Source organism: Rhodamnia argentea, chromosome 7 (assembly GCF_020921035.1).
Source record: "Rhodamnia argentea isolate NSW1041297 chromosome 7, ASM2092103v1, whole genome shotgun sequence".
NCBI lineage: Eukaryota > Viridiplantae > Streptophyta > Magnoliopsida > Myrtales > Myrtaceae > Rhodamnia > Rhodamnia argentea.
Genome location: NC_063156.1, coordinates 25,902,156 through 25,929,530, shown reverse-complemented (window position 1 = coordinate 25,929,530; position 27,375 = coordinate 25,902,156). Strand labels below are relative to the sequence as shown.

The 27,375-nt window shown below is 41.4% G+C and overlaps 3 protein-coding genes and 1 pseudogene across 3 annotated transcripts; 1 reads left to right on the top strand and 3 right to left on the bottom strand.

The window, feature by feature from the left end:
* LOC115742440 (probable galacturonosyltransferase-like 7) lies at positions 1–1,989 on the bottom strand. Its single transcript, XM_030676725.2, has one exon. It carries the CDS (start codon positions 1,493–1,495, stop codon positions 392–394), a length of 1,104 nt encoding a protein of 367 aa, XP_030532585.1. The 5' UTR covers positions 1,496–1,989; the 3' UTR covers positions 1–391.
* Positions 1,990–7,110: 5,121 nt separating this feature from the next.
* On the top strand, positions 7,111–10,948 carry LOC115729660 (annotated as a pseudogene).
* Positions 10,949–17,940: 6,992 nt separating this feature from the next.
* LOC115729661 lies at positions 17,941–18,381 on the bottom strand. The gene has a single exon (XM_030676960.2). The coding sequence runs from the start codon at positions 18,379–18,381 to the stop codon at positions 17,941–17,943; it is 441 nt and encodes a 146-aa protein (XP_030532820.2).
* Positions 18,382–26,555: 8,174 nt separating this feature from the next.
* Positions 26,556–27,336, bottom strand: LOC115742570 (classical arabinogalactan protein 9-like). The gene has a single exon (XM_030676959.2). It carries the CDS (start codon positions 27,277–27,279, stop codon positions 26,674–26,676), a length of 606 nt encoding a protein of 201 aa, XP_030532819.2. The 5' UTR covers positions 27,280–27,336; the 3' UTR covers positions 26,556–26,673.
* Between the last annotated feature and the right edge of the window lie 39 nt (positions 27,337–27,375).

The window sequence follows — 27,375 nt, the reverse complement described above, 5'->3', positions numbered from 1 at the left end:
CATCATGAATATCTTTCTCGTCACCCCTTTTATTTCCAGAACGGACAATGAGAGAATCGAATACAAGTGGCCAGAGAGATCCATTAACAACAATGTGAAGTTCAGGAAAGTCTAACTAAAAATCCTGTAGCCCCAAAAGCACAATTAAACATACATCAAAAAATTACCCGCAAATGAAGGGGAGGAAAATAGAAACAACAAAAGTAAAAAGGAACAAAAAATCAGAAAGAAAGAACGATCGATCGAGCACAATCGCATGATTAAGGACAAATCAAGAGACTTAACAGTAGCAGTAGTCCTTCGAATGGCAATTTCAATTTACCAGGTGATGTCAACCCCGCCTCCAAATGCACCACTGTCGCATGCTTCTGGGTCGCCCAAATTTTCTCGATCAGGGGGGGTGTCCGTACAAGTCGTAGGGTGCCCAGAGCGAGTCCAACGGGCACGCCTGTCTCGAGTCGAGCCGAAGCCACGGCTTGCCGGAGCCGGACCAATGCAGGAGGCTGACCGGGCCAGGATGCAAGTCCCGACAGCTGCCCCTGACGTTGTCACCACCTAACCCATGCTGGTTCCACCGGTGCTCGATTGGCGCCACGTGCCCAGCGAACACCAGGAGGAACGGCGGCAGCGAGCCTAGCTCGTAGATGCGATCCCGTTTCTGGATCTCCATCCACCGCTCGATCCTCTTCGTGTACCCCACGCGCCTCCACTTGTTCAGGTCTATCACCATCACCCCCGTGTTGAAGTAGCACGGCGTCCGGCCAGCGAACGCGCCGGCGAGGCGCGAGTTTGACCAGAAGCCCTCGGTGAAGTACTTGGCGAAGTTCGCATGGCAGTACTCAGGCGCGCCGATCGTCCTCGAGCCCAGACTGGTCGACCACAGCTTCGAGATGTCGTCAACGACGACCAAATCAGAATCCAAGTAAATCACCCTGCTGACGCAGGGTTCGAGCAAATCAGCCAAGTAATTCCTCGCGTAATTGAGAGGCTGTTCGAGCGCTTGCCTCACTGAGGTCGAGATCAAGTCTTGCACGATCTCCGGATCGAAGTAATACACTTTAAACTTCAACTGAGGGAAGGTGGACCGCACTAGGGTTTCGAGGCGGGTCTCCGACACCAGGAAGTGGAAGAAAATGCTCTCCGGACAATTGGAGTGCTGCAGAATCGAATGCACGGCCGCGATTGAACCACGCAGGTACTCCAGATCGAGAGTAATCGCGACGTGGACCAGGTTAGGATCGCAGACGCTGGTTCCGCCCAATATTGAGGCGTCGACGGAGCTGCATTCATCAGCATTGCGGAATGCAGAGGCTCTCCGGAACGAGAACCGCTCGGGCGAGCCGAGGGCGGTGGCGTCCGCCGGAAGCTGGAGGCCACCGTCGAGGCGAGAGGAGCGAGTGGCAACGGCGGGCGGGAACGACTGGAAAGAAGGGGAGAGGACGACCATGACCATCGCGGCGGAGAAGAAGCCGGAGAACCGCAGAATCCAGAGCATCTTAGCAGTGAAAATCCCTCGCCGCTTCCTCTTCTTCGACTTGAAATCGAATCGATCGGCCAGAATCGACGAGAGAGACGAGCGCAGGAAGGATAGGGTCGCTTTTAGGTCCGCCAGCGCTCCGAGCAGGACCACGCAGAAAAACCTAATGCCGAATCGAAATCGAATCGGGAAGAGAGTGAGAGCGAGAGAAGAAGAATCAATCTCTTGCTTCCGCTCGCCGCACAATCAGAACCGACGCGCTCGCGAATCCATTGCCGTGCGAACCAAGCGACACCGAAGCGGCGCGTGGGGGAGAAGCCGCGGAGGAATGGAACCCATCACGGCGGCGACTGCGCGGAGGCCTCACAATGCTCGCCCCCCCTCTCTCTAACCCTTTCTCTCTCTATCTGTGCGGAGAAGTTGAGAGCGCAGAGAACAATAGTGGAGAGAGACTCACTGGTGGTGAGAGACAGAGAGGCGGAGAGAGAAAGGACGAAGTTTCTCTCTCTCTCTCTCTCTCTTTTTATTTTCCTTTTTCCAGCTTTTGTATCGCGTTTTCCCACCATACAAATCCCCGGCCTATACATAAAATAAATTATGGATATGCATATTACAAATACAAATAAAAATGGAAAAAAATCTACTTAAATAAGGAAAAGGGCAAATAAAAGAGCATGTAATAATATTATTTTGTGGTATGTGTAGGTGTCTATCCTGCTTGCTTGGCAGAGCATTGTAGAAGGATCAGCTATTTCTTGTCTTGTGTCACGATGACGTATGCGAGCTGTCTGTATAGATTGTATATAAAAGCAAAATAAGTTATATATAAAATTAATTATAATCGTCATATTTTTTCGGTCTAATTCCTCAAAAACAAAAAAAAAACTCCCCGACTTAAACTCAATATCAATTTTGCTCCGATTTATGTTTAAAAACAAACCCCCCAAACTTTCACTTTAGTCCTGACTTTGCCCACTCGTCACAAGATTGCCCAAATTGAGAGATTGCTGTTGTAAAGGCATGAGTTATGATAATGAACTCTTAGTGATCTTGATGTCAATAATTATGAAGGGATCGGTGGTGATTTTTCGACGTGTTGACAAATGCAGGACTAAAGTGAAAGTTGGGATTTCTTTGCAAACAAAAAAAAGTTTGGAATTTACATGAGATTGGACCAGCTGTTTCTTGTCTTGTGTCATGATGACGTATGTGAGCCGTCTGTATAAGCTGGGTATAAAGGCAAAATGAGTTATGTACAAAATTTACTATGGTCATGATATTTTTACCGGCTAATTCATTGAAAAACTCCCAACTTTAAACTCGATGTCAATTTTTCTCCGATTTTTTGTTAAAAACAAATCCCCAACTTTCACTCTAGTCCCAAATCTGCCCACCCGTCCAAATATCGCATTGGGTTTTTCAATATTATCCACATTGGGTGGTTGCTAATGTAAAGACACGTGTTACGATAATGAACTCTTATTGACCCCGATGTCGGTAATTTTGAATAAATCGGTGGCCATTTTTTGAAGTGTTGACAAATGCGGGAATATAGTGAAAGTTGAGGTTTCTTTACAAACAAAAAAAAGTTCGAAAATTAAATGAGATTGGACCAACTGTTTCTTTTCTTGTGTCATGAGGACGTCATGGAACCGCCCGTATAAGCTGCGTATAAAAACAAAATAATTTATGTACAAATTTTACTACAGTCATAATATTTTTATGGGCTAATTTCTTAAAAAGCTCTCAACTTTAAACTTAATATCGAATTTGCTATGATTTTTGTTTAAAACTAAATCCCCGACTTTCATTCTAGTTTCGAATCTACCTACCAATCCAAATATGGCATTGATTTTTTCAAGACTATCCACATTGGGAGGTTGTTGCTGTAGATACATGTTATGATGATGAACTTTTGCTGACTCTGATGTCAATAATTTTGAAGGAATCGGTGGCGATTTTTGGACATATTAACAGATGCGGGACTAGAGTGAAAGTTGAGGTTTCTTTATAGAATCAAAAAAGTTTTCGGGATATTAATGAGATCGGACCTAAATCGAAAGTTTTTAAAGGAATTAAGACAACTGTCCAAATAAAACCAGGACTCTAGTTTGGGATGATTGTGACACGAGCCGAAGTTTTCGTGCCCCAACCGGTCGTCCGGATGGCCGAGAGATGCCCTTAGACTTGCTGTGTCTTGGTCCCATAGGGTTTTCTACTAGTTTCTATAATATTCTAGAAGGTTTCCGGGGACGGGCGAGTCGGTAATTTGGCAAAGTTTTGGAACCTTCCTATTTATTGTCGGTGGTTGGGGAGTCGGTAGATGAAGTCCAGGCCGTTGGATGAGATCTAGATCTACGGTTATAATCTGAGGCCCCCTCCTATATAAATGGGAGTCCTCCTTCTCATTTGATAATCCACAAAAGAAATAGAAAGCATTCCTCTCCAGAGCCTCTCTCTCTCTACGCGATCCAAGTTAGAAAATAGAGAAAAGGCTTAGCTCGAGAGAGAGTCCAAGTTAGAAAATAGAGAAAAGGCTTAGCGCTCCAACGATCCAAAGGAAGCCCGAGTCGCCGCGTGGGTCGATCACAATCTTCCGGCCCGTGACAATTGCCTCTAAGTTTCCCGCTAAAACGAAAAAAGAAGCATTTTAGTTTTTAAATAATTATGGCGAAAGGCGGAAAGTCCGAAGTTAAGAAAAATAACTACAGAAATAATTTTTTTTTTTTTTGCCAATTTTAATTTTTGTGGAACGAAACTGATAAAAGCCAAAATTCTAGAAGCATGCTTGAATTATTTATTGGAACGGAAATACGTGGCTTTTTCTAGGTGCGCTAGGATGAAGATGGGTAGAGTAGGCCTAGAATGTACAGCAAAGTGCATCTTCATTATTTATCCGAAGTAGGAAATATCGATGTGTGCGTCCAACGTGGGCATGTGATCCAATCACTATAGTTTTTCGTTTTGTTTAATCATCGACGTGGTGGGGTCATTAGGGCTTACTCGTGATACGAAATGTCTCATTAATTAGGATTTGATCGGTTCTATTGATGACATTTGAAACTAAAAATCTGAAATCGCGTCGGAGTCGATTATCAATTTAAGCGACTCGAATCTTGAAATCGATTCGGCCCATTCAAGACCGGTTTCAAGGTCGAACAGGCCCTACGCACACCGTCATGGAACCTATCGTGCAAGATCGGTTCGGTTTGATCCTAACGTTGAACCAACTCGACTGCCCGCAACAACTCTAATATAAAAATTCGCTCGACCAAGTGTTTAAGAACGATGTTGAAGAGTAAGATTCGAAGGGCCATCTCAAACGAATTTTTTAACTAAGTTCTCAGTAATTTATTTTACCCTCTTGTTTAAGTATAATTACGGGCGTGAGAAGAAAACGTCCGCGGAAATGCAGCCACGCGTAATTTAGATGATCCAAGAGGGTTAAAGAAGACGACAGCTTCCGCAAGTCAAAATGGATGGATCCTGTCGGCCGAGAGGAAAACGACTGAGAAATGCGTGTAGTTTCAAGCAATTTGTCCTAGGAAGAAGAACATACGGCGTGCAAGATTGCTGAAGGCAATACATTTGGAGCGTGACCGCATCGTCTATGTCATTGCTGGTCATGATCTCGTTCGAGAGTGAATTCAATGTGTTTCGGATCATATAAGCCTGCTTTGAGTTTGAGATGTATTTTGCCTTGGGTACCAACTCTGGTTCTCGACCTGAAACAAATCGGCACGACTTGTCTCCTCCTAACTCTCCAGTAGAATCTCGTGGTAACATCTACAAGAAAAATTTCAAAAGGTCATAAATCTATTACATTTTTATTAATCCAACCCTAAAGATTTTGATTATGCCAATTTTTTTGATCGAAAATTTTACCAATTGAGTCTTATTTTTTATTTTATTTTTTACGTTTTTTCAATTGAGTCTATATGACCAATTTTGGTGGGAATTGTCAACGTGGATGCCGGCCGCCATACGCGGTGCGGCTAGCATTAACGTAAACAAATTTTAATTTCTTTTTTGAATTATTTATTTATTCTTTTCTTTTTTTTTTGGTAAGGTATTTATTTATTCTTTTCTTTACTCTTTCTTTTCTTTTTTTTCCCTCTTTTCATTGCGAGTCTCACCGGCCGCAGTTAATAAAAAAAAAAAAAGGAAAATAAAAAATTAATAAATATTCAAAAAAGATAAAATAGATTACCAAAATTTTATCATGTCGGCATTGGCCGATCGTGTCACGTAAAACGGCCGGCGTCTACATCAACATTTTGTAGCTAAAATTGACAAGATGAATTCAATTGAAAACTCATAAAAAGGTTTAATATTAAATTAGTAAAAATGCAATAAATCTAGAGAAGCGTTGATCGTCTTGACCCGTCCTTCGATTTATAAGAAAGAAATTCTCTTATTGATCATTACATCATGTTATGGCACGCCAGGGGATGCGGAAAAGCACCCGCGTCCCTGTTTCAATACGATAACCATTTTCAGTGGACACCCTTAAAGCAAGCTGCTCTTCTTCTATGATCCACCAAAAGAAAGATTCTCGCGTTGTAACGGGGTCGTAATTCCTCACATTCATTTTGCAATCCACAAAATACTTAGAAACACTTCTCTCTGTTAAGGTGCAATTTGACTTTTTTTCTCGACCAATATGTAGTTATACGAGGAGAAAATTATTCAAAAAATCCTAAACTATTTCTATTTTTATTGATTCAGCTCTAAACATTTTAATTTTTTCAATTAAGTTTTAAACTTTTTTATGTTTTGATAATTAAGTTCATCCAGCTAATTTTAGCTGAAAAAATCATAAATTGACGTGGATGCCGACGGTCCTATTTAGCATGATCGAAGTTAATGTGAATAATCTTTAATGGCATTTTTTATTTTATTTTTGTTTCGTTCTTTTCTTTACCGTGGCAGGCAAGGGCCACGACACCCTGCCCCTGACCATCACGGAGCGAGGCTAGCTGGCCGTGGCTTGCTCAGATATAGGTGAGGGTCGCAACCCTCACTAACCAAAATAAAGACAAACTCATAAAAAAAAAAGATAAAAAATTAATGAAAATGTTCGAAAAAGTTGTTAAGCCAACCGTGTCATGTATGACGGTAGGCATATATGTCATCGATTTTCTGTCAAGATTGGCCTAACAGACTGAATTAAAAAAATATAAAAATGTCTAAAACTCAATTAGCAAAATTGAGGGAGAGACCCTCTCTCTCCCTCCCTCCCCATCTTCCTTTTATCTATATTGCTTGTTTTTCCCTATACTTGTTCTTTTCAATAAATTTATTCGTTAATTTTGTGAAGTCACGATCGACATCTAATCTCTTCGAAGATCGAAACGCAAGTGCGTCGGAAGAATCTGCTCACTCCGGCTCTGGGTGTTTGCTCCGGATTGTCAAGCGCTCTACAAATTGTCAAAGCTTTTCTCTGTCAATCGGCTTATCTGAAAATGATTTTGTGATCAACGGGTGTCCTTTTGCAATTACTCTCTCCCAATCTAGAGTTAAATTTAGAAATCGATGTTATTCTATTCCAATCTAGAAATAGATCTGAGATTTGCAAGACATTTTTTTATACTATTTCCACCTGTTAAGGTTGTTGTTATCTCTACGCGGTGATGGTACTAGGGATGCCGAACCTATGCGTGCACCGCCTTTTGGCAACACCGTTGCCGCTAGAGAGGAACTTCTCGGTGTATGTTTATCATTTATGACGATGCAAGATTCGTTGATCAACCGATGGTTGTGCTTCGATGCAATGTTAGATCTGTACTTGAATAATGAGCAAGTTTCTACAAGCTGGACCGAATTGATTTACTTTTAAGATTTACTTGCTTTATGGGATTTTCATTTTTATTTTGGAGTGATGTATGCTTCTGTAATATGAAATAAAGATTTTTCTTTCTACAAAAAAAAATAATTAAAAAGTTTATGACTTTTTGGGCAATTTCCCCTCATACAAGCTATGCTATCAAAATTTTGCAGCATGCGCAATTTAGTGTTTGAAAAATGCAGCAAACTTGAAATATTCGTTAGATGAAAATATTAACATGTAAATTAACACATAGTAATTAGATAGATAGAGCCCGAGTTGTATGGAGTGCTCTTTGATTGGGTATTCCACTCCTCAGCTCTTGATTTCCCGCGCAGTGAGTCTAAGACCACGCAATTAGAAAAGAAATAAAATCACTATTTCTTTGATTGTTCATTTTCTTCTACGTGAGCATCTTGCTTTAAGCTGCATTAACACTAATTCTGTATCTTACCGAGTGTTTTATTAATGGAATCGGAATAACTTTGCTCTCTGCAATACTGCATCTTAAGCAGTGAATGAATTTTCTCTCTATATTATTTCACGGATATGGATTTGCTAAAATTTCATTTAGCGAAAGGACAAAAGAAATCCGACAAACAAAAAAAGGACATAAGAAAAAGCATGCACATATATGAGAAATTTCATTTCTCATTTTTTTTTTTTCAAGAAGATCAATTAAAAAGTAGTTTGCAGAGTTAAAAGGGGGAATAAATAAAAAGTTGATTTTTTTTGGTTCGACAGGACTAAAACGGAACCCCAAGTCGTGATGGGACCCACAGAATCTACGGACCCCATCTGTGCTTCTCATCTTGTAATGTTGCACACTTTCGCACACGATCTCACCCTCACAAAAACATAAAAATTGAAAAACGACAACAAAAAAGCGTGTCCTTTTTTTTTTTTTTCGAAAAGAAAAAAGCGTGTCCATGGGGAGCAAATCTTTTTTTTTTTTGGGTACGGCTGAATTCTCTTTCCCTTTTTGCTCGAGGGATTTGGGTGTTGCTCATATTTTACAAGAAATGCTTACCTATAAATTGAATTATATTACAACTTATCCACCATTCGCTCGTAATTCCTTTAACCTCGTTTGAAACAAAAAGGGAAGAAAATTTGTAATGACATATGAGTATTCATTGAATTTTAAATTATTGAATTTGTTATATTACAAGCACGCACTTAAATTTATATAATTTTTGTATCAAGCCCTTCAATTTACGACTTGAACCAATTAAGCCTGGTTTTTCAATCTCTACTAATAAAAATTATGATATTGAAATTGTAAATAGTGCTATTAGAATGATAAAATAGAAGATCTTAACCTCGAAAACCCATATCACTATTTGTCGATTATCCGAAGAGAATTTTTTTATGATCAACCCACTCATATCGTGTATGAACAATTAATAGTATATCTTAAGACATGTTTTATTTTAACTATTTTACTTTCTTTTTTTGTTTGGTCAAAAACTATTTTACTTGCTTAATAGTATAGAAATGCAGTCATTTTTGCGTCGATTTGGTTCTAAAAAAGTTATGAAAGATTTATATATAATCCACTAATAAATCTTTGAGAATTAGAAAATTTTAAGGATATTCGAATGTGAAGAAAATAAAGTGCGTGAATTGGAAGGATTCTCGATCAAAAAAAAACATGGAAGGGTTAAATAATTATTAATAACCTTTTTTTGGTCGAAGAAGGGTTAAACTAATTGGTTACTTTTTACCAAAAAAAAAAAAACTAATTGGAAAAATAGAAAGGAATCAATTCGGACGGGGTCTAATTCGGTAATTGCGTAAAGATAGGGACCGAATAGAAAATACGTGCTTCAAAAAGGTCAGAAAAAAAAGTCTCTGCGCACCGGAAAAGAAAGCGCGTCATCAGAAACCATCAGAGCCGCAGGCGCAGTAGCATCCAGGGCAATATCAGCGGTGGAGGGGGAAAGACTTTGGACCTGCCAGCGTCGGGGGTCAGACCAGTATGATTACGCCAGCTGGCAGATATTTTGGGCAGCCTCGTGATCTAAAAATCCCTTTGCAGGCGTACGGTACACCTGCACGAAACAGCTGTTAAATTCGCTGAGGTGCGCTCTCCTCGCCTAGGCGACGTAGCAGCAGATTGCTGCCCCCGTCCGTGCACCTCAAGGCTATATAGCCTTCCAGTTCCAGCCTGGCGCGCACTGTCCAAACCTCTTTATTTTCCGGATAATTCCAAACAAGTTCCCCGAAAAGAAAAAGTGACAAGAAAAAAAAAAAACACGGAGCCTTTTCTCCTTTTGTATTTGTTTTTTGGTCGGAGCATTCAGTTGTAGAAACTCCGCGTACGGCTGGTGTCTCGGCCTCCTTTTTTTTGCTCGAATGGTCTCCAGCCTTTCAACATTCTCAAATTTCTAATTTCCTCAATCGGAGTCTAATTACCTTTGGGGAAAATTTCAAAAAAGGGCCTGAAGTCCTCATGTTTTTTCCATTAAGGGCCCAAAGTGAACTATGTTTCAAAAAAGGGCCCAAAGTGACATAGTATGTTTCAATTAAGGGCCCGAAGTGTTCATAATGTTTCAAAAAAAGGGTCCGGCCTGAAGGGCATTTGCGTCATTTCACATTTTAATTTTTTTATTCATTTTTCTTCTTTTTCCCGATTAAAAAAAAAAAGAAAACTCCCGCACAAAGGGAGGGTCGCCCCTCCCGCCCGTGGCCCGCGGCCCACCGCCGGTGGGGGGGGTCGGCGGGCGGGGCGAGGTCGGCGGGGTCGCCGGTGACCCCGGTGGCCGAGGCGAGGGCCTCCGCCCTCTCCGGATCTGGGCGAGGATCGGCGGTCCCCGCCCGGATCGGGGGACCAGCGGCCGTCGCCCGGGATCGGGCCGGGTCGCCCGGGTCAAGAACCGCCGCTAACCCCGGTGGACTAGCCCCCCACCAACACCACCCCCGCCTCGGCCCCTCTCCCAAACCCCCGACCCGATCTCGAACCCGCCAACCCCTACTCGACCACCTTCGTCCGTGCCGACACCTCCTCCTTCAAGCGGGTCGTTCGGATGCTCACCGGATCCCCCACCACCACCGCCCCCAAGCCCGACCCCACGCCGCCCTCGGCCTCCAAGATCCACAACATCCCCCCCCATAAAGTCAACACCCAAGAAATCGGGTTCCGGATCCGGGTTCAAGCTCTACGAGCGCCGAACTCCCTCAAGAACTTCAAGATCAACCCCTCGTCCCCTTCTCGGCCCAGCCGGCCCCGGGTTCTCGCCTCGGAAGCCGGAGATCCTCTCCCCGAGCATCCTCGATTTCCCGTCCCTCGTCCTCGGCCCGGTGACCCCGGCGATCCACGACCCGTTCACCCGGTCGTCCGCCTCGGCCGCCGCCGCCGCGGCCGCGCGGCAAATTACACCCCGGACGAGAGAGTCGAGAGCCTCGGCTTGGATCCCGAGGCGGAGGAGCGGGCGATTCGGGAGAAGGGTTTCTTCTTGCACCCTTCGCCGGCCACGACGCCGCGAGGCGGAGCCGCTGCTGCCGCCGTTTTCCGGTCTCCTCGCCGAGGGTTTCGGGTTCTTCTTCTAATTGAACGAGCTCGCGTGAAGTGAAATAATTGTGGGAAAAATATTTTCAATTTTCAACTTTTTTTTTTTTGCGTAAGAATTGTTATATGCTTTGGTGGTGAGAAAACAGAAAACAAAAGGAATAATAAAAAAGGAAAAAATTAAATAAGTGAAAAGACTAAAATACCCTTAACTCGGGCCCTTTTTTGAAATTTTATGATCATTTCAAGCCCTTATTTGAAACAGTATTCACTTGAGGCCTATATTTGAAAAAAAATGAAGACTCCAGGCCCTTTTTTGAAACAACACTCACTTGGAGCCCTTATTTGAGAAAACATGAAGACTTCGGGCCCTTTTTTGGATTTTTCCCTTACCTTTATTTGCGCAATCTCGTTAGAAAATTTTGAATATCAGTCCAAGGTATATGACATCATATATGTCATTCAGTTTTTGCTATTTAAGATGGGCAAGACTGTAAAGAGTTTTAAATTAACCAATGGAAGTAACACATCCAATTCGTTTATTGCCGCGTATACCCGATCATCAATTTGGCGATTTATATAAATTTTTTTTTATAATTAACTTATCCCGAACAATAAATTAGGTCCAATCATAGTGCCGCGTTTAATTAGGGCCTACCTAATTAACACGTTTGATGCTTTGACAGATCCGTCTTTATGGAACGAGCTAGTCTCCATAAACAATATCGAGGTTATTCAATTTTTAGATTTATTTATTTTATTTACTTTGCGAAATTCTTATTATTATCTTGAAGTTATATATTTCTTCGAAGATTTCATTTCGGCCAATGAAAAAAAGATAACACCACGATTGATGTAAAGCAACGATTTCTGTTTTTCTCTAAGAATTGATCTCGGAAGCGACACCACGTTTAGGGGTTTTCAAGTTTTCTCACAAGTCAACATTTTCTTTATTAAATTCAAGTCACTCTCTCGATAGGATGTCCACACAACTTTCTTCCAAAGGACAAAAGTGAAAGAAATCTACCGTTCTTGATATCCTATGAGCGCAATAACGATGGTATGAATTCAACATTACTAATTATCCTCTTGAAAAGCAGACCGAAAGTACGATGATTGTCAAGCTTAGAGTCGAAATGTCGCCCGCCGTGTTAAAATGGTGTCAAAAACCTCTAAACCGTCCAAATTTCGCTTCGCTCGTATTAATCCCACAACCTCTAACAGTCGCATCAGTATTTTTGTAGGACATGGCGATGGCTTGTTCTAAAAGCCAAGGTTAACGCGTTCCATTGGAACAAACAAGAGAGAACCAACATGTTCCATTGCATCGAGTTGATGTCTCGGACAAAGACTTCGAATTTGTCAAGAATTGAGAAGAGGACGTGACGTGAAGCGAGGGCAGTTTCTCTTGTGGAAGAAACTATGATCATCTAAAACTAATCTATCAAATCCCGAACACATCTTTGATTTTCCTAGGCGGCGAGTTCGAAGAATGTGCGGTTGTCGCGTGCTCGGTTTATGTTTGGGATACTTCAGTCGAGAATTGTGAAGGGGACGTGACGTGAAGTGAAGCGAGGGCGAGTTCGAAGAAAGTGCGGTTGTCGCGTGCTCAATTTAGGTTTGGGATACTTCAGTCGAGTTCAAAGGTTCGGCCTGCTCTTATCGTTTTAAGGAAAGGGTTTCGTATTATATGTGCACGGAGAAGATTAGCCAACAGTCCTCTTTCACTCGTATGAGCTTTGTGCCACCAAGAGACGACATAGTGGGCACACCGGCACCCTTTTTATTGCACTTTCCGGCAGATTTTATGGCTCAATAACATATTTTGAAAGTTTTATAATTTAATTGCACTTTCGTAACAAATTTCAAGAACTTCCAACACACTTATCTCTTCTAATTTATAGAGACGGATTTCTCCATCAAACAAAAGAGAAGTTCTGTCAAGGTCGGGTAAAAGAACGTTTCCTCTAATAAGGTATGAATACGGCGCATAGGTAAAATAACTTTTCAATTGTTTGTCGGGAAAATTATCAAAATAGTCTCAAATCTATTACACCTATACAGATTTAATCATAAACTTTTTAATTTGTCAATTGAGCTCTACACTTTTCAATTGTGTCGATTGGGTCTTAAACTTTTTCACATTTTGCTAATTGAGTCCGTCGAGTTAATTTTGATCAAAAATCGTTGACATAAACGCGGATTGTCCTACGTGACACAACCGGTGCCGATGTAGAGAATATTTAATAATATCTTATTTTTTGCACTTTTTATTTTATTTTTCTTTTCTTTATTTACTTTTTTTTTTTTTATTGTGGTCGGAGAGGGTCATGGCTTAGGGTGAGGTCATGGTGATATGGGCTAGGCAGACTCTCGCCCATGGCCGCGATGGTCCGGACTAGGCCATGGCGAGGGCCGCGACCCTTGCCGACCACAATTTAAAAAAGAAGAAGGAAAAGAGAAAAAGTGAAAATAAAAAAATCAAGAAATATTAAATTATAAAAAAATATTTATACCAATACCGATCGTGCCACACAGGACAGCTGGCATCCACGTCGGTAATTTCTAACTAAAATCAGCCGAAGGCGCGTGGACGGTGAATAGGATTCAAAGTAAGGCCATCGAAAAAGTGGCGTACCGCTCTCACGTGTCATATGCACGTGAGCCCAATGAACAAGAAAATAATTGGATAGAAATGACGTCGTATTTCTCCATCTCGAAGTTGGCGCGAGGGCGATTGCCAATCTTTCTTGCGTGAAATAGAAAAAAGGAACGTTTTGGCGGGCACGGAAAGATAGCCGTTGGCTTTCTTCGTGCGTCGTCATTTGACTCAAAGAGTAGCAAGAGAAGAGTGCGGCGTCACGCAGCGCGGACAGAAAGTTGAAGGGTCGAGTTGACGTTTCGCTTCCCCCCAACTCGCTACGCTAGCCGTTGGGCGTGCGTGGCCGCTGACGTCGTATTCCCGGCTATCTGCTCATATTAGATTTTGAAAATTTATAGCGTGAATAAATATAATAAAGGCTCCCTTTTATCTTGAGCAGGATGAAATTGACCGGGACACGTTCAAGGTAGAAGAGGCGAAAAATAATATAAAAATTGTAGGATTATTGTTACTGGAAAAGAGTTTATAAAATATAAGCGGAGAGATTTGCAATCAAGAATGTCCGACACAACTTCTCGAACAAAAGAAAAAAACTCTAAAAGTAAAAAAAAATGAAGCTGCATAACCAAACAAATTTCTGCTCCTGGAAGTTGTGTTATCAAATAAATTTTTGCTCCATAAGTTTTGTCATGCGCGACGCCCTCAACCAACCGACTAGAAATCATACATACGATGCTTCGAAAAGTAGGAAATTCTACAATTAATATGGAAAAGTGTCTCGAGACATATAAGTCATCGATCATTATTCTCTTTGAGCGGCCTTGATCAAAGATGATGCGTCTCATTGTTTCGAAGTTAAAAATCACGAGATTTTTACCAAACGGTTTCTACTCGGCGAGTTTTTACCATTTCGCCGATTACTCGAAAAAAAAAAAAAAAAGTGTTATCATCAGCCTAAGTCAAACAATTATTCTCTTAGCGGCGATGATCTTTTATTTTAATATAAAAAAAAAAAAAAATAGTATGCCTACAACGATGACGTGGTCATATGCGATGTTTACATATGGTCAAGTACACTTTTTAATAAATTAAATTTTGAAAAGAAGAAGAAGAGAAAAAGGTTACTCTGAATTATAACGGTAATCAAATTTTGCGATTCTTCTAAGCGAAGGGAAAGCTTTAAAAAAAAAAAAAACAAGTGCCTCCCCATCGGCCGCGGCAGGCTTGTTGCTCACTTCATATCCGTTGACAAAGTCTATAAGTGCCGCCCGGTCAATAACCCTCCGAAAGCTACGCGTACTCATACCGTCCTACATCTCGACATTTTTATGTGAATAATTTTGACTATCTTAATTCCCTTCTCGTCTCCGAACTGAAGTGTCGGGCAATCGCTAGAACGATCCGATCGGTATTTGGCTTCCGCTCTCGGTTTCCGTCCTTACCAAACGCGATCTTCCGAGGCGGGTCATAGTTTTTTCCTTTATCTTTTTTCTTTTTTTGCGAATTTCCCGTTTCGGACATGGATGACTAGCCTTGCATTGAACGGGAGAGGGAGGGTGGGTTTTCGGTCGTGTGAATATTGAACAGGCGTATCACCTTTACTGCTAAGGAAAGGTATGCTCACCCCGATGCATTCCTTGGAACTCATTTTTGTCCCTTTCTTTTTCTTCACTTGGGCTTTTACGCCTTTCCTTTCAAAGAGCAACCTTTGCCGCATCCCATGCTCTTTTTTCATCTTCTTCGTACAAATAATTGGATAAATAACTCGACCGAATAAACAATGCGGCCGTGCGGAGAAATTTAATTACGCGGCTAGCTCTAAACACGCGGCGTCATTCATCCGACGGTGAATGATCCCCGAGAATAAATTTAACGGGGGAAGATAAATAATCCTAAAAACAGATTACCGGCCCAAAACCGAATCGATTAAGGAAATACTTCGAGCCGTTTTCTCCCGTGTCTAGGATTTTGACTTCGTTAGAAAAGAAAGAGCAGCAATGGGTTAGGTTGAACATTGATGGTCGAGCAACGTTGCGAGTGCCTTAAGCCTCAAGGCTTTCGTTATAACTTACAACTTCAATAATCTCTCTCCCTCTCTCCTCGAGATCGGATCTATTCTGCAGGAGAATTATTAAAAATGAAAAGTTTGATGCCACGATTTTGGCTTTTGGTGCAATCAATTTAGGCTTGATTTACTATAAGGCTATATTTTTTCATGCTATTCACCGTTAAGATTTTAGATATTTAATTAACTGCGAAAGGGTTTATTTATTTATTTATATAAATTTGATTTGATTATATTTTGTGGCTGGATTATGGCAATTTGCAAACAGATATTATAAATATAAAATAAAAAAAATCTAGTATATTTCATGTTTATTTCCCGATGGCGGGTTGATTTCGTATTGCAGAGGGTTATGCAATCCTGTTGACTCTTCAACTTGTTGTCTAGTTACGTTACATGGATAGTGTTGTGTCAATCCATTAATTTTCATACCTTATTCGATTATAGTAGACTTTCTATGTGAAGATTCAAACAAAAAAAAGGAATTGACACGATTAAATCACGCCCTGTTCGGTTTGACCTGTTTTGTAGCATACGCTTATGCCGATGCCACGCGACCGCGGACCGTGAACACGAATTGCCACTCTTCGTGAAATGCTGACGATTTCTAATCCAAGATCGATCGAGATAGTTCGCCCTATAAGAAGGAGAAAGAACATTGGAGGTCGAGGTCATTTTAACAAGCCGAATAAGTCGGGCGATAAATCGCAAAATCTCGGCGGTCGGAAATCGTCTAAGCATCTAAGGCCAAAAGGATTTAATTGAGTTCAGTTTTCTCGTAGTATCCAATTCCAATTGCTTTCCAGGTGACCGATTGATTAGAAATGGAAAGCCCAGTCGATGGACCGGGCATATCAAGCCCACAATGAACGTGCTACTTCCCTTTTTGGACCTCCATCCATGGGCAGTTCAATGATATTTTGCATATTACCCAAGCCGGAAGAGAACCGGACCGAAAAGATCCAAAATATTCGGTTCGGGCCATTTCGGGCTTTTTTGACACCCTCAGATCTTATACCGACGATGTACTTTTTTCTTTATACGATCACTCTTTAGATCACACCGGCTGTATGCCTAGATGGTCACTAGGCGGTTCCCGCTAGTCCGTTCACGAACCGGACACGGGTTCCATTGGATTGAACACATGCCAAAAAAATGACCATTCTTGGGGTCCCGATCTAAAAATATAGAGACTACATTAAAAAATTCAAGTTCATTTCCTAAAATGGGTCTTTCAAGGCAAAGTTGAGAACTTTTTGCAAGATTGTTTCCAAAATGCATATGGGATTCAAGCAAAAACGATCTCCCTTTAGGTAAAAAACGGCTCAGGAACAGACTGAGGCAAGATCGAGATGAGGATTTTGTTTGGGGACTAAGAAGGCAAGATCGAGAAAACTCCATGCGCATGGAGTTTTCTTGATCAAAATAAAATAAAAAATTTCGATCGGTCCGGTCCGAGCGGTCCGATTCCCGCGGACCACCCTAGAACCGGGAACCGGACCGCTCCCTCTAGAACCGAGAACCGGACCACCTGTCCCGGTCCGGTCTGGGCGGTCCTGGTTCGGGCGGTCTTATTTGCTCACCCCTACTTGACGGGTATCCAGGTTCGCAGCTCGTCCGATGACGGGCCGGCCTTAGCGGGTCCAAACACACGCGTTCAGGCTCGGCGAAAGCGGACCAGTCGCCTCGGGCGGTCACCTTCCCTTGCTTTTGCTTCTTTTTTTTTTTAACCACGTTTACCAAAAAAACAACAAGTGGACTAACCCTGCCATAAGTTGAAACTATGCAAATTAGAAAATCGTGCACGGTAAACATATTATGCCCCAGTTAATGTAAATGTTTCTCAATGAATCACTGACCATGCACAGGGGAAAGTCAAAACTCCCACCACGTTCACTTGAATTCCCTTTCCCATAGTCACGGGGCCGGTGTTCGACTCACGACCATGAGGCGACACATGCTGCTAATGCGGACGGATGTTTCGCCCGAGCCAAGCGTTGGCCCGAGGATCGTTCACCCTTTCCCAAAAGCTTGAAAATAGAGAGGAAGAGAGGGAACCGCGAGACTGACTCGTGGGAGAGAAAATGAGAGTCTATTGCCTGAAGACCAAAATTTCCCATCTATATGCTTTTAATTTCTCCATAAAATAACTATAATGATCAAGTTCCACTTATTCCTGTGCGGATACCATTAAGGGATATAAATGATTAAGGACCGCATAATTACCGACAACAAATAGTTAACAAAGTGTTAAACGAGGGCTACAGGAGTCTTATTGATGATGTTGTTGCTGCTCTTGTACAGATTCTACTCGGTTAATTTTGCTCGTGAAAATAAAATGTTTTCGCTTCCTTCTAAGAGAAAAAAAAAATGAAATGCGTGAAATTCAACATTTTCACCTAATTAAGGGTGGTAAAAAAAGGAAAAAGCCCACCGTTATTCCGAGTGGCCCATTTCGTCAATTCACCCGTCGGCGAGCGACCTCGGAGCCGAGCGTCCCTGCTCCGCGCGGCGGCGGAGGCTGGCCGTGCGCGACAAGCATCGACTTGTAGATCTCCACCAGCGTCTTCTGGTCGTACTCCTTCGCCGGGGCCCTCCCGAACCCGGCGCCCCCGGAGTCGCCGATGGACACCCCGCACCCGTACCCGAACCCGCTGCCGAGCATGCCCGAGCTCGCGAACCCGAGCATCATCTTCACGTAGGCGTCCCGGAGCCAGAGGAAGAACCTCCGGGGCGACGCCGCGAGCCGGAGCAGCTTCACCCGGGGGGTCAGCTTGACCCGCCAGGACCGCCTCCTCCCCCGCCTCCCACGGGCCGGGTCCAGATACGCCCGGTCCTCGCGCCGGCTGCCCGACCCGGCCAGCCTCTCGTAGCCCCGCCTCCGCCAGGAGGCCCGCATTGCGCGGTACAGATTTGCGGATACGCCCTCCATTATCTTCCCCTTCTCTCTCTTCACAGAGACCAGAGAGAGAGAGAGTTGGTTGGGTGAGTAGTGAGTAGTGAGTGTGAGTTGGGTGTAATAAATTGGGCTTGTTATATATAGAGACGCGTGACTGTCTCCGACACGATAGTCGTCGTCGGTCGGTCCCAGATTCGTCGTCCAACGTGGGGACGGGTGTAATAAATTGGGTTTTTTTTTTCTTTCAAAATTAACCGCATCAATTTCTTATATTTTAGATTTTGCCCTTTTTTTTTACTGTTTATCTTCTTTACCGATTCAATATATAATTTTTTAATTAAATATTTAAAAATTGTATTCAAAACCCTTTTAGAACGTCGTTTTTACCAAACACCATTCAACTCAAAATCCATTTTTAAAAGAGATTTTATCAAACGTAATTAACATTTTTCTAAACTCCTTTAGGTTGAAGGTATTTGCATTTCTCCAAAGCTCATTTCAAATGCTGAACCAAATCCACTCTTAATATTTGGTGTCTGTTCTTTTTTTTCGGGGATTTTATATTTCTGAAAGTGATGGTTTTAGTTGGCGGAGTAAAGGCGGTGTAATGGTGGTGGCGATGGTGGTGATGGTGGTGGTGGTGGGAGGTGGACATTAATAGGGAGAAGAAGGATCACAAGTACCCTTTGTTCATAATGATGGGATCTTGCTGTTCGTAATTAAGAGCATCAGCTGATTTTGAATTCTCCAGTTTTTATATCTTATTTCGCCACTTTTAATAATATAAAGATAGAACCCTTTTCAAACATCTTTATAAAGACATATAGAAATTATAAGCACTATTTTTGTCCACCCTCTTTCTGGAGGAAAGGAAAAAGGTCAAGAATCAAATGTGAACATGAACTCATTAGATGCTTTTCTTTAACTACAATGCCAAAATCTAGTTAGATGGGCATTGGACGGACCACATTCTTTTAGTGCCTCCCAAATTAAGTTGCATACTTGGACACATTCTTGGCATGAGTACCAAAAGGAAATAGCAACATTTAAAAGAACATTGAAGTACAAAAATCAATATAACATACTTTTTATGCGGCAGAAAAACACATGGAGTGTCAATATTTGTGTGCGGCGATCACTTTAGTGCTAATATTTTTTTTTATCACTTAAGTATCACATCGGAGAAAAATGATCACCGAAATGCCAATTCGGGCAAAAAAAATATTATTTAAGTGTCAATTCCGGCAAAACAAGACACGTGGCATTTTTATTAATTTTTTACTATTACGTGTCAATTTTTTTTTAAATCAACACACGTGGATGCCACATGGACTTTTCAACATTAAAATAGTTGATTTTTTTAAAATTAAAATTAAACAGGAAAAATAGCCTAAAAAATGAAAAAAAATGAAAAAAATAAAAATAATACTGAATATCACACAAAGATGAACTGGTTCTTACTCTTAAAAAATTTTTGTTGGAAAAGTTTGTTATCCCTTTGTGGCTGGAAAATGGAAAAGTTTGTTATCCCTTTGCTGGCCTCTCTAAAAAATAGTTAAGCTTAATCAAATTAAATAGAAAAACAACCCAAAAAATGAAAAAATGAAAAAAAAGGGTAAAGGTAAGCGTAAAATGTAGCGGCAAAGGCCGTGAGGTCGCCGGGCCCTCCGAGCCTCACCAAGGTCGGCAATGGCCGGCGAGGGGTGGGGGATGGTCAAGGGGGGTCGTCGGGGCTTGGCGACCCCCGCAAAGGGCCTAGCCACAGCAAGACTCGACCTCGGCGACCCTAGTGAGCCCTCGGGCTCGGCCCCACCCCTCGGCCATTGCCGGCGATGGTGGAGGTGGCGGCAATGAGGGTTAGGAGCCCTCGTTGCTGCAATAGAGGGCTCCATCTTTTTTTTATTATTATTTTTAGCTTTTTTTTAACCGACTCTATTTTTTCAGTTTTTAGCTTATTATGTGGAATTTATTATTATTTTTTGGCTTTTTATTATTGTTTATTAGGATCTCCAGCAAGCCACGTATGCTCCATGCATGATTTTCCGCAAGCCACGTCGGACTTGGCACCGAATTAACCGTTTTTCAAAAAATTTGACATTTAAGTGATCAAAAAAAATATATTGGTACTAAAGTGAGCGCCGTATACAAATATTAATCTGACCTTTTAATGCGCAATAACGCATTCGATTATCGCTATGTCTGATTTTCATAACGTGGCTCCTTAAACTACGATCAAGGGCGAAAGCGGAGTAAAAGTTCACTACATCGGATGAAAGATACACTCTTGAAACACTAATATGAAGATGTCTAATTTTCTCAAATGACTTCTCAATCGTACAAGAGGTCGATTCTTTTTCTTTTCTTTTTCTCATGTTGGAGAAGCGAAAACTTATCTGCGTGCATGATTCGATCCTACATAATCAAGCCCCAGAAATTGTCTTTTGGAAATGACATGAGGACGCCCCTTTTGCTGCATGCGCAGTGAGGATTTGCATCCGACTCATCACTGCTTTGTCGCGAGACTTGCTCAATCTGGGTATGCACATGTTTTAGGCCGTTCCATAAGAAGAGTCAACAAATGTTGATCGTCTGTATTGTAAAATAAATAGGCCTCAACGGTCAATTGAAGCCTTTTTAAAAGTTTCGCGTACTGCAAATCATACAGATCGAATACAAATCTAAACAACGTCCAACAACTCAGACGTGGTGGATTAGGCAGCGTTGGATGGATGTTCGTGGCCAAACTTCCAAATCTAGCTAGTCTGAGGGCGAGTACGATTTTTTTATTATTAATTATCTCAAGGGGTCAAGGAGACTGCGAATGCATTTCCGTCCCATTGACCAGCTCATTTTGTTGGAGATGGACATGGAGATGAGCTCGAGGGCGGTTGTTTTCTAACTTTTTGAGGTGGATGAAAACGAGAAATCACGTTCACATCGCATCGCAACTAGCAGCCAATCCCTTTCGGGCCAACCGATTTTTCCAACAAATTAATTTAAGCCGGGCGAGACCCGAGTCAATCCGGCACTGTACACTTCCCTCCCCTTCGATCCCTCTCATTAATGACACTGTCCCATTCCAATCCCTCCGTAGCAAAAATGGCAAAAATTGACAAACCCTAGACCTCCAAAACCAATCTTTAATGCGCCAGCATTTGGTCACGGCACAATCAATTCTCGGTCCCGTGCGTTCGCTTTCAGCTGAGATTTGTGGATCAATTCGTCCTAGGGGTAGGTCGGTCCGAGCCTAGGGTACGCCTGTTGTACGACCAATTTGACGATGGTGTCAAGGACCCGCGTATCGATTCTGGCGTTGATTCTATGGAAATTAGATGTAGAGTTATCAAAATGAGTTAAAGATCCACCTTTTAGTCCTTATTTGGTGAGCTGGGCTGCTCGCCCGTTAGATATAATTTTAAAAAATCGAGTTGTTACAAGTATGCAATAGTAAAGCCCGAACATATGTGAGTTTCATGGCCTTGTTTAGTTCAACATTTACAAAAGGCTTTGAGACCCCCAAGTCCCTTGGCCGAATAAAAATTATGTTTGGCAATTTTTTTTTGGACAGCTTTGGGGAAATGCAATTTCATTTCGCTCAAGGTAGGTGCGGAGATACTTTTGTAATGCTGCATTTTCGAAATGCAAATTGATTTTTTTCCTTCTAATTTTACCCTCGTTATATTTTCATAATTACAAAAATGCCCTTGAAAATCCTAACCTTTCGGCGAAGGCCTCAAACATCACTAGGTGGCGACAAGCCTCACCTAAAGTCGCCCTGCCTGAGGCGAGCTGGTGGTGACAAATTTGGTATCGTCGAAGTCTCGTCGTTTGTCGGTCATTTGTCGGTTTTGAGGTTTTTTTTTAAAAAATATTAAAAATAAAAAGGGCTTTGTAGAGTGTGATTTTTCCCAAACATCATTTTAATCAAAGTCGTATCGCAATGTGTTTTTAAAATACGCTTTTACTAAACACTGCACTTGTATTTCAAAAAATTCCTTTAGTCCAAAGACCTATGTATTTCCCCAAAAAATTCTCTCAAAGACAAACCAAACAGGCCCTTAATGTGTCTTGGACGATACCCACAACTAATAATGCATGTCTGTTTTGAAGAACTTGTCTGTTTGTATCACGTAAGCCTGTCTGGTTTAGGTTTACAGAATCACTGACTTCTGACGAGAACTCGGAATGGAAAGAGATGTGGTAAAATGTAAATAAAAAAAATGATGGTAAGGAAATATACAAACTGGTTACCAACTAATATAAGGAATTCCGAGCGGAAACGTGAAAACTACAAATGGTGAAAAAAAATTATAAAAAGGTCTGGATTCTTAGAAAAATTTACTCCAGTTAGATTACAGTAAATGTTCACTGCTTTCTTGGCACATTAGTCAATGTAGATGAAATTCCGAACAGTAATATTATCAGCGACAAGTTGTAGACGAGGAATAAAAGATTACCCGGTGCAAGTCAGGAAAATGTCTCTTGTTGGCCGCATATCAACTAATACGTTTGGACTCCGATAGCACTGTCTGTTGAGCAAACCGGAGCATTTGGTCACCGGAGAAGGTCTCCGGTGCCAAAACCCATATTTGGTGACCAAATGCTTGCCGAAGAGGTTCTTCTGGTGATCAAGTAGTCGGAAGACGTGCAAGAAATGTCCGCTCTTAACAACTATTGGGGTTATTACTAAAAAAGTCTTCAATTCATTGTACGGATGTCAATTCAAACCTTTTAATTTTGGCCGAAAATCTCTACCATGGTGATGTAGTTAGTGTCGGCCTTCCTACATGGTATGACCAACGACGCTAGCATGGACGATATGTTTTCTTTTCATTCTCAATTTTCCTTTCGAATTTTTGGTTGACCACAGGCGAGGGCACAGAGCTCCCCGCCCGTGGTTGGCTAGGGTCGCTAGAGCCCTACTGGCTCAAAATGCAATGAAGAAAAAGAAAAAAAAAAGAGAAAAAAGAAAATTCAATTTTTTAAACTACAAAAATCGTCCATGTTAGAGTTAGTGGTGCAATGTCAATGATTTTTAAACAAAATTGATTGGAAGGACTACATTAATAAGTCGTCAAAAGGTTTAGGAATAAATTGATAAAATTAGAAAAATTTAAGACTAATTAGTCATTGTAAATAGATTTTAGACTTTTTTGATAATCTCTCTAGTGACTATTTGATCACTCGGAGTTGTTGTCTGGCGACCGATTAGTTGCCAAAATGTTTTCTTGCAGCTCAAACTTTGGACATGAGAGACCTTGGTTAATAGTTATTTGGTCTCCAAAAAGGACAGATAAGAATTTCACTGTTTTCTTGGTGACCAAACTAAAATTTCGTTCGTTTCGTGAAAAACAACTTATAGACAAACATTTTCTACATTTTCCGGCATTTGTTTCACGGAAAATAAACTAGTCAAGAAAACTATTTTGCTCTCATGGGAAAAATACATTCAAAAGTGAGGAAAATGATTTCTTTTTCCTCTTTTTGAGTAGAAGAAAATATTTACCCGCATTCTTCCCTCACTCTTCCACATTCCTTTTATTTATAATATAATATTTTTTAATTTTTTAGATTTTTATTTTCTTTATATTTTTATCTTTTAAATAATTTTTAGATATTTTTTTTTTTTTTAAATAATTTTTAAAATCTGATTTAAAAAAATAATAATAATAGAATTATTAAAAGGAGTGCATGGAGAAAAATGATTTTCCTTATCGAATGATGAAAAATATTTTTTAATTCATTTTTAGGTTTTAGCCGAAGATCGGAAGATTTGTCATTTTCTTGAAAAATGACTTTTTGGCAAAAAATAAAAAACACTGCATTTTTGGTGAAACCAATGGAGCCCAAAACTTTGGTTGCCAGAGGTTGTGCTGACTAAGCTTTACTACCAACTTCTCACTAACAAAATATCTGGTCAACACTTAAAAGTGGAGTTTTGGGGGAAAATAGTTCAAAAAGTTTTAAATTTATTGCACTTTTGTTAATTCAATCTTAAATCTTTTAATTATACCAATTGAGTCATAAGCGATCTTGCTTTTACCAATTGAGTCTATCAAAGCAATTTTGGATGGAAATGGATGACGTGGATGCCGACTTTCTAAGTGGCACGACCGATATTGATGTAGATAATTTTTTTATTATATTTTTATTATTTCTATTTTTCTTTATTTTTTTTTTTGCTGTAACTTGTGAGGATTGTTGGGCCTTCATTGGCCATAGCAAAGAAAACGTTAAAGAAGGAAAAGAGAAGAAAGTAAAAATTTGAAAAATATTAACATATTATTAAAAATTCTAAACATTAGGATTGGCATTGCCACATAAAATGTCCGGCATCCATGTCGGTGTTTTCCTACCAAAATTGGTTTGATGGACTCAATTTGAAAAACGTGAAAATGTTTATGATTTAAAAGTTGGCACAACTAAAAGGTTTTGGACTGAATTTTGCAAAAGCGCAATAGATTCATAACTTTTTGGACAATTTCCCTAGCATTTTGGGGAACCTTACCAAGAAGTCTTAAACCTTCTAAACCTTTCACTTTGGCTAATTTAGTTCTATACCTTTTGATAATTTTCCAACGTAGTCCTTGCAGCCAATGACTTTTGTGGGCCACAATGAAATAAAAAGTAAAGAAAAAAGAAAATATACATATAAAAATATTTAGGCAAACTTCTAAAAAATTGCAAAAACTATCCATGTTAGCATCTCTCATACCATGTAGTACTATCGGTGTCTACATTAGCAAAATCCAGAAAAAAATTGTCCGAAAGGACTATATTGATAAATAATCAAAATGTTTAGGATTAAATTGGCCAAATTAAAAGTTTAAGACTGAATTGACATCTAGTATAACAGATCTAGGATTTTTATTTTATTTTATATATATATCCCGGCGTTTTGCTCTGCGTATGAACTAGCTTTGCTGATTTAGAATAAAATCTGTACATATATAGTTGATATTGGGCGGATCAATAGTCAATGGCGAGGTGATCACAAGATTGGCCTAGTCGGGCTTACTGGATCAGGCCGAACGTATTGCAAAGGTTCGACCAACAATAATATTTACAATATCAATTGGGCCTACCCGGCTCGACCTTAGCAGGTTGGGATCGGGCTTTTATAACTGAGGGTGCATTGTTTTTTCCTTTTTCTTTTCCGCATAACCTAACTTTGAGAAAACATTTTTCAAAGAATAATTGATTTTCGTTTAGAAAAATCAGACAATAGAAATATGTTCTAATCATCGACAATAAGATATACCTAATCGTGGGTGATTGAAAACATTTTCGATGCATTCATTTTTATAGGCTAAATCTTAAGTATTCCGTGAAGCAAACCCACCCCAAATATCCATTCTCAAGCCTGTTCCAAATGGCCTTCGAGCCTATTTGACCCAAGCGTGTCCCTAAACAATTAGGTTTGTGATCAATTCTAGCAAATTAAGAGCGCAAAGTTCAATTACTAATAAGCCTGCTCATCCATTACAAATGTTTGACAACGTTAATGTAGCTCCATGGACCAAAAAAAAAAAAACGTTCAATACGAGAGATTGGTAACAAATTACTAGGGTTTGAACATGGCTCAATCACAATTGTCACCTCCACTCAACGAAGGCACGAACCAACAAATACCCTTCATCGGTTAAGTATTATTTTCCCATTAGGACACATTGTTGTTATTTTTATATAGACTCGATCCACTTCCATCATGAACTCGTGTGGACTCGACTCGAATCATGTCAATCTTTCACCTCAATCGATCTTTTCCCGGAATTAGGCGAATCAGAACGCATGGCAGACATGTGCAACCCTACCTTATTTTGAAAAAAGGGAGAAACTTAAGCTCGACGCTATCGTAGGGTCGCTACCTTCAAATACACACTACCGATCGAAAGAGCACATGGCAGGCGTGATCCGTTTTGGACTCGAACAACCCTAATCAATACGAACGCCCAACCCTCTCGATCGTATCGTCAGGAACCCCTTCCCTCTTCCCACATCGATCAAAAACAAAGAACTCTGAGCGGAAAACGGACAATATGTATTAACAAAAGTAAGAATTTGAAGGGGAGAGTATGATATTATAATTCATACTAAGGGGAGGATACTTTTCTCATTATTGTGCCGCACAAATATACCCTTCTAGAATGGGGTTGTTGTACCCCGATTGAAGCATCATTTGGTAATGAAACCCTAAAACAGAGAAGAAGAAAAAAAGGTGACTGTATTTTTTTTTTTTTTGGCCTAAGAAACGAGTACGATGAGGGAAGAAATTCTTATCGGGGGCGGTTGCTAGAAACGTAGCAGTAGCACGTAGAGAAGCCCGCCCAAAACCAGAGAAGTGGCAAAACCAGCGGCGTTCTTCTCCAAGTGGAGGAAGCTATTGGAGGCCACCGAAGCCTGCGGAGGGCTGTAGTAGTAGTATGGGAAGTACGGCACCATGGGGTTCGGCGGAGGCTGCATTGGGTAGTACCCGCCGTACGGCGGCGGATAGACCCCCCCGCCACCGCCGCTCGTGGCTGGTGGAGGCGGGGAAGCGTAGATGCTTCCAGTTCCTGGCGACTCGCACGCGCTGCAGGCCGGCGGCATCGGCGGGGGCGGGCACTCGGCTTCCGGGGCTGGAGGCGAGGGTGGCGGGAGAGCGGGCGGCGGAGAAGGCGGCGGCGGGCACTCGACTTCCGGCGGGGCCGGCGAGGGCGGCGGGGGCGAAGGCACGGGCTGGCACGGGTTCTCGCATGCGGCGCACATTGTGCATGTAACCTGGTCTCTGGAGACTACAAACGCTTCAGATTTGTCCGCGGCCGCCGTCGCTGTTGACGTGGTCGATGGGGTCGCGAAGCCGAAGACTAGGAAGGTGAGAAACAAGTGAAGCGGCGAGACCTTTCTCAGGTCAAGCATTATTGCTGCGTTTCAACGGAGAACAGACGAAAAAAATTTCTGGTGATGAAGAAGAAGAAGCAGAAGAAGAAGAAGAAGAAGAAGAAGGGGCACTGA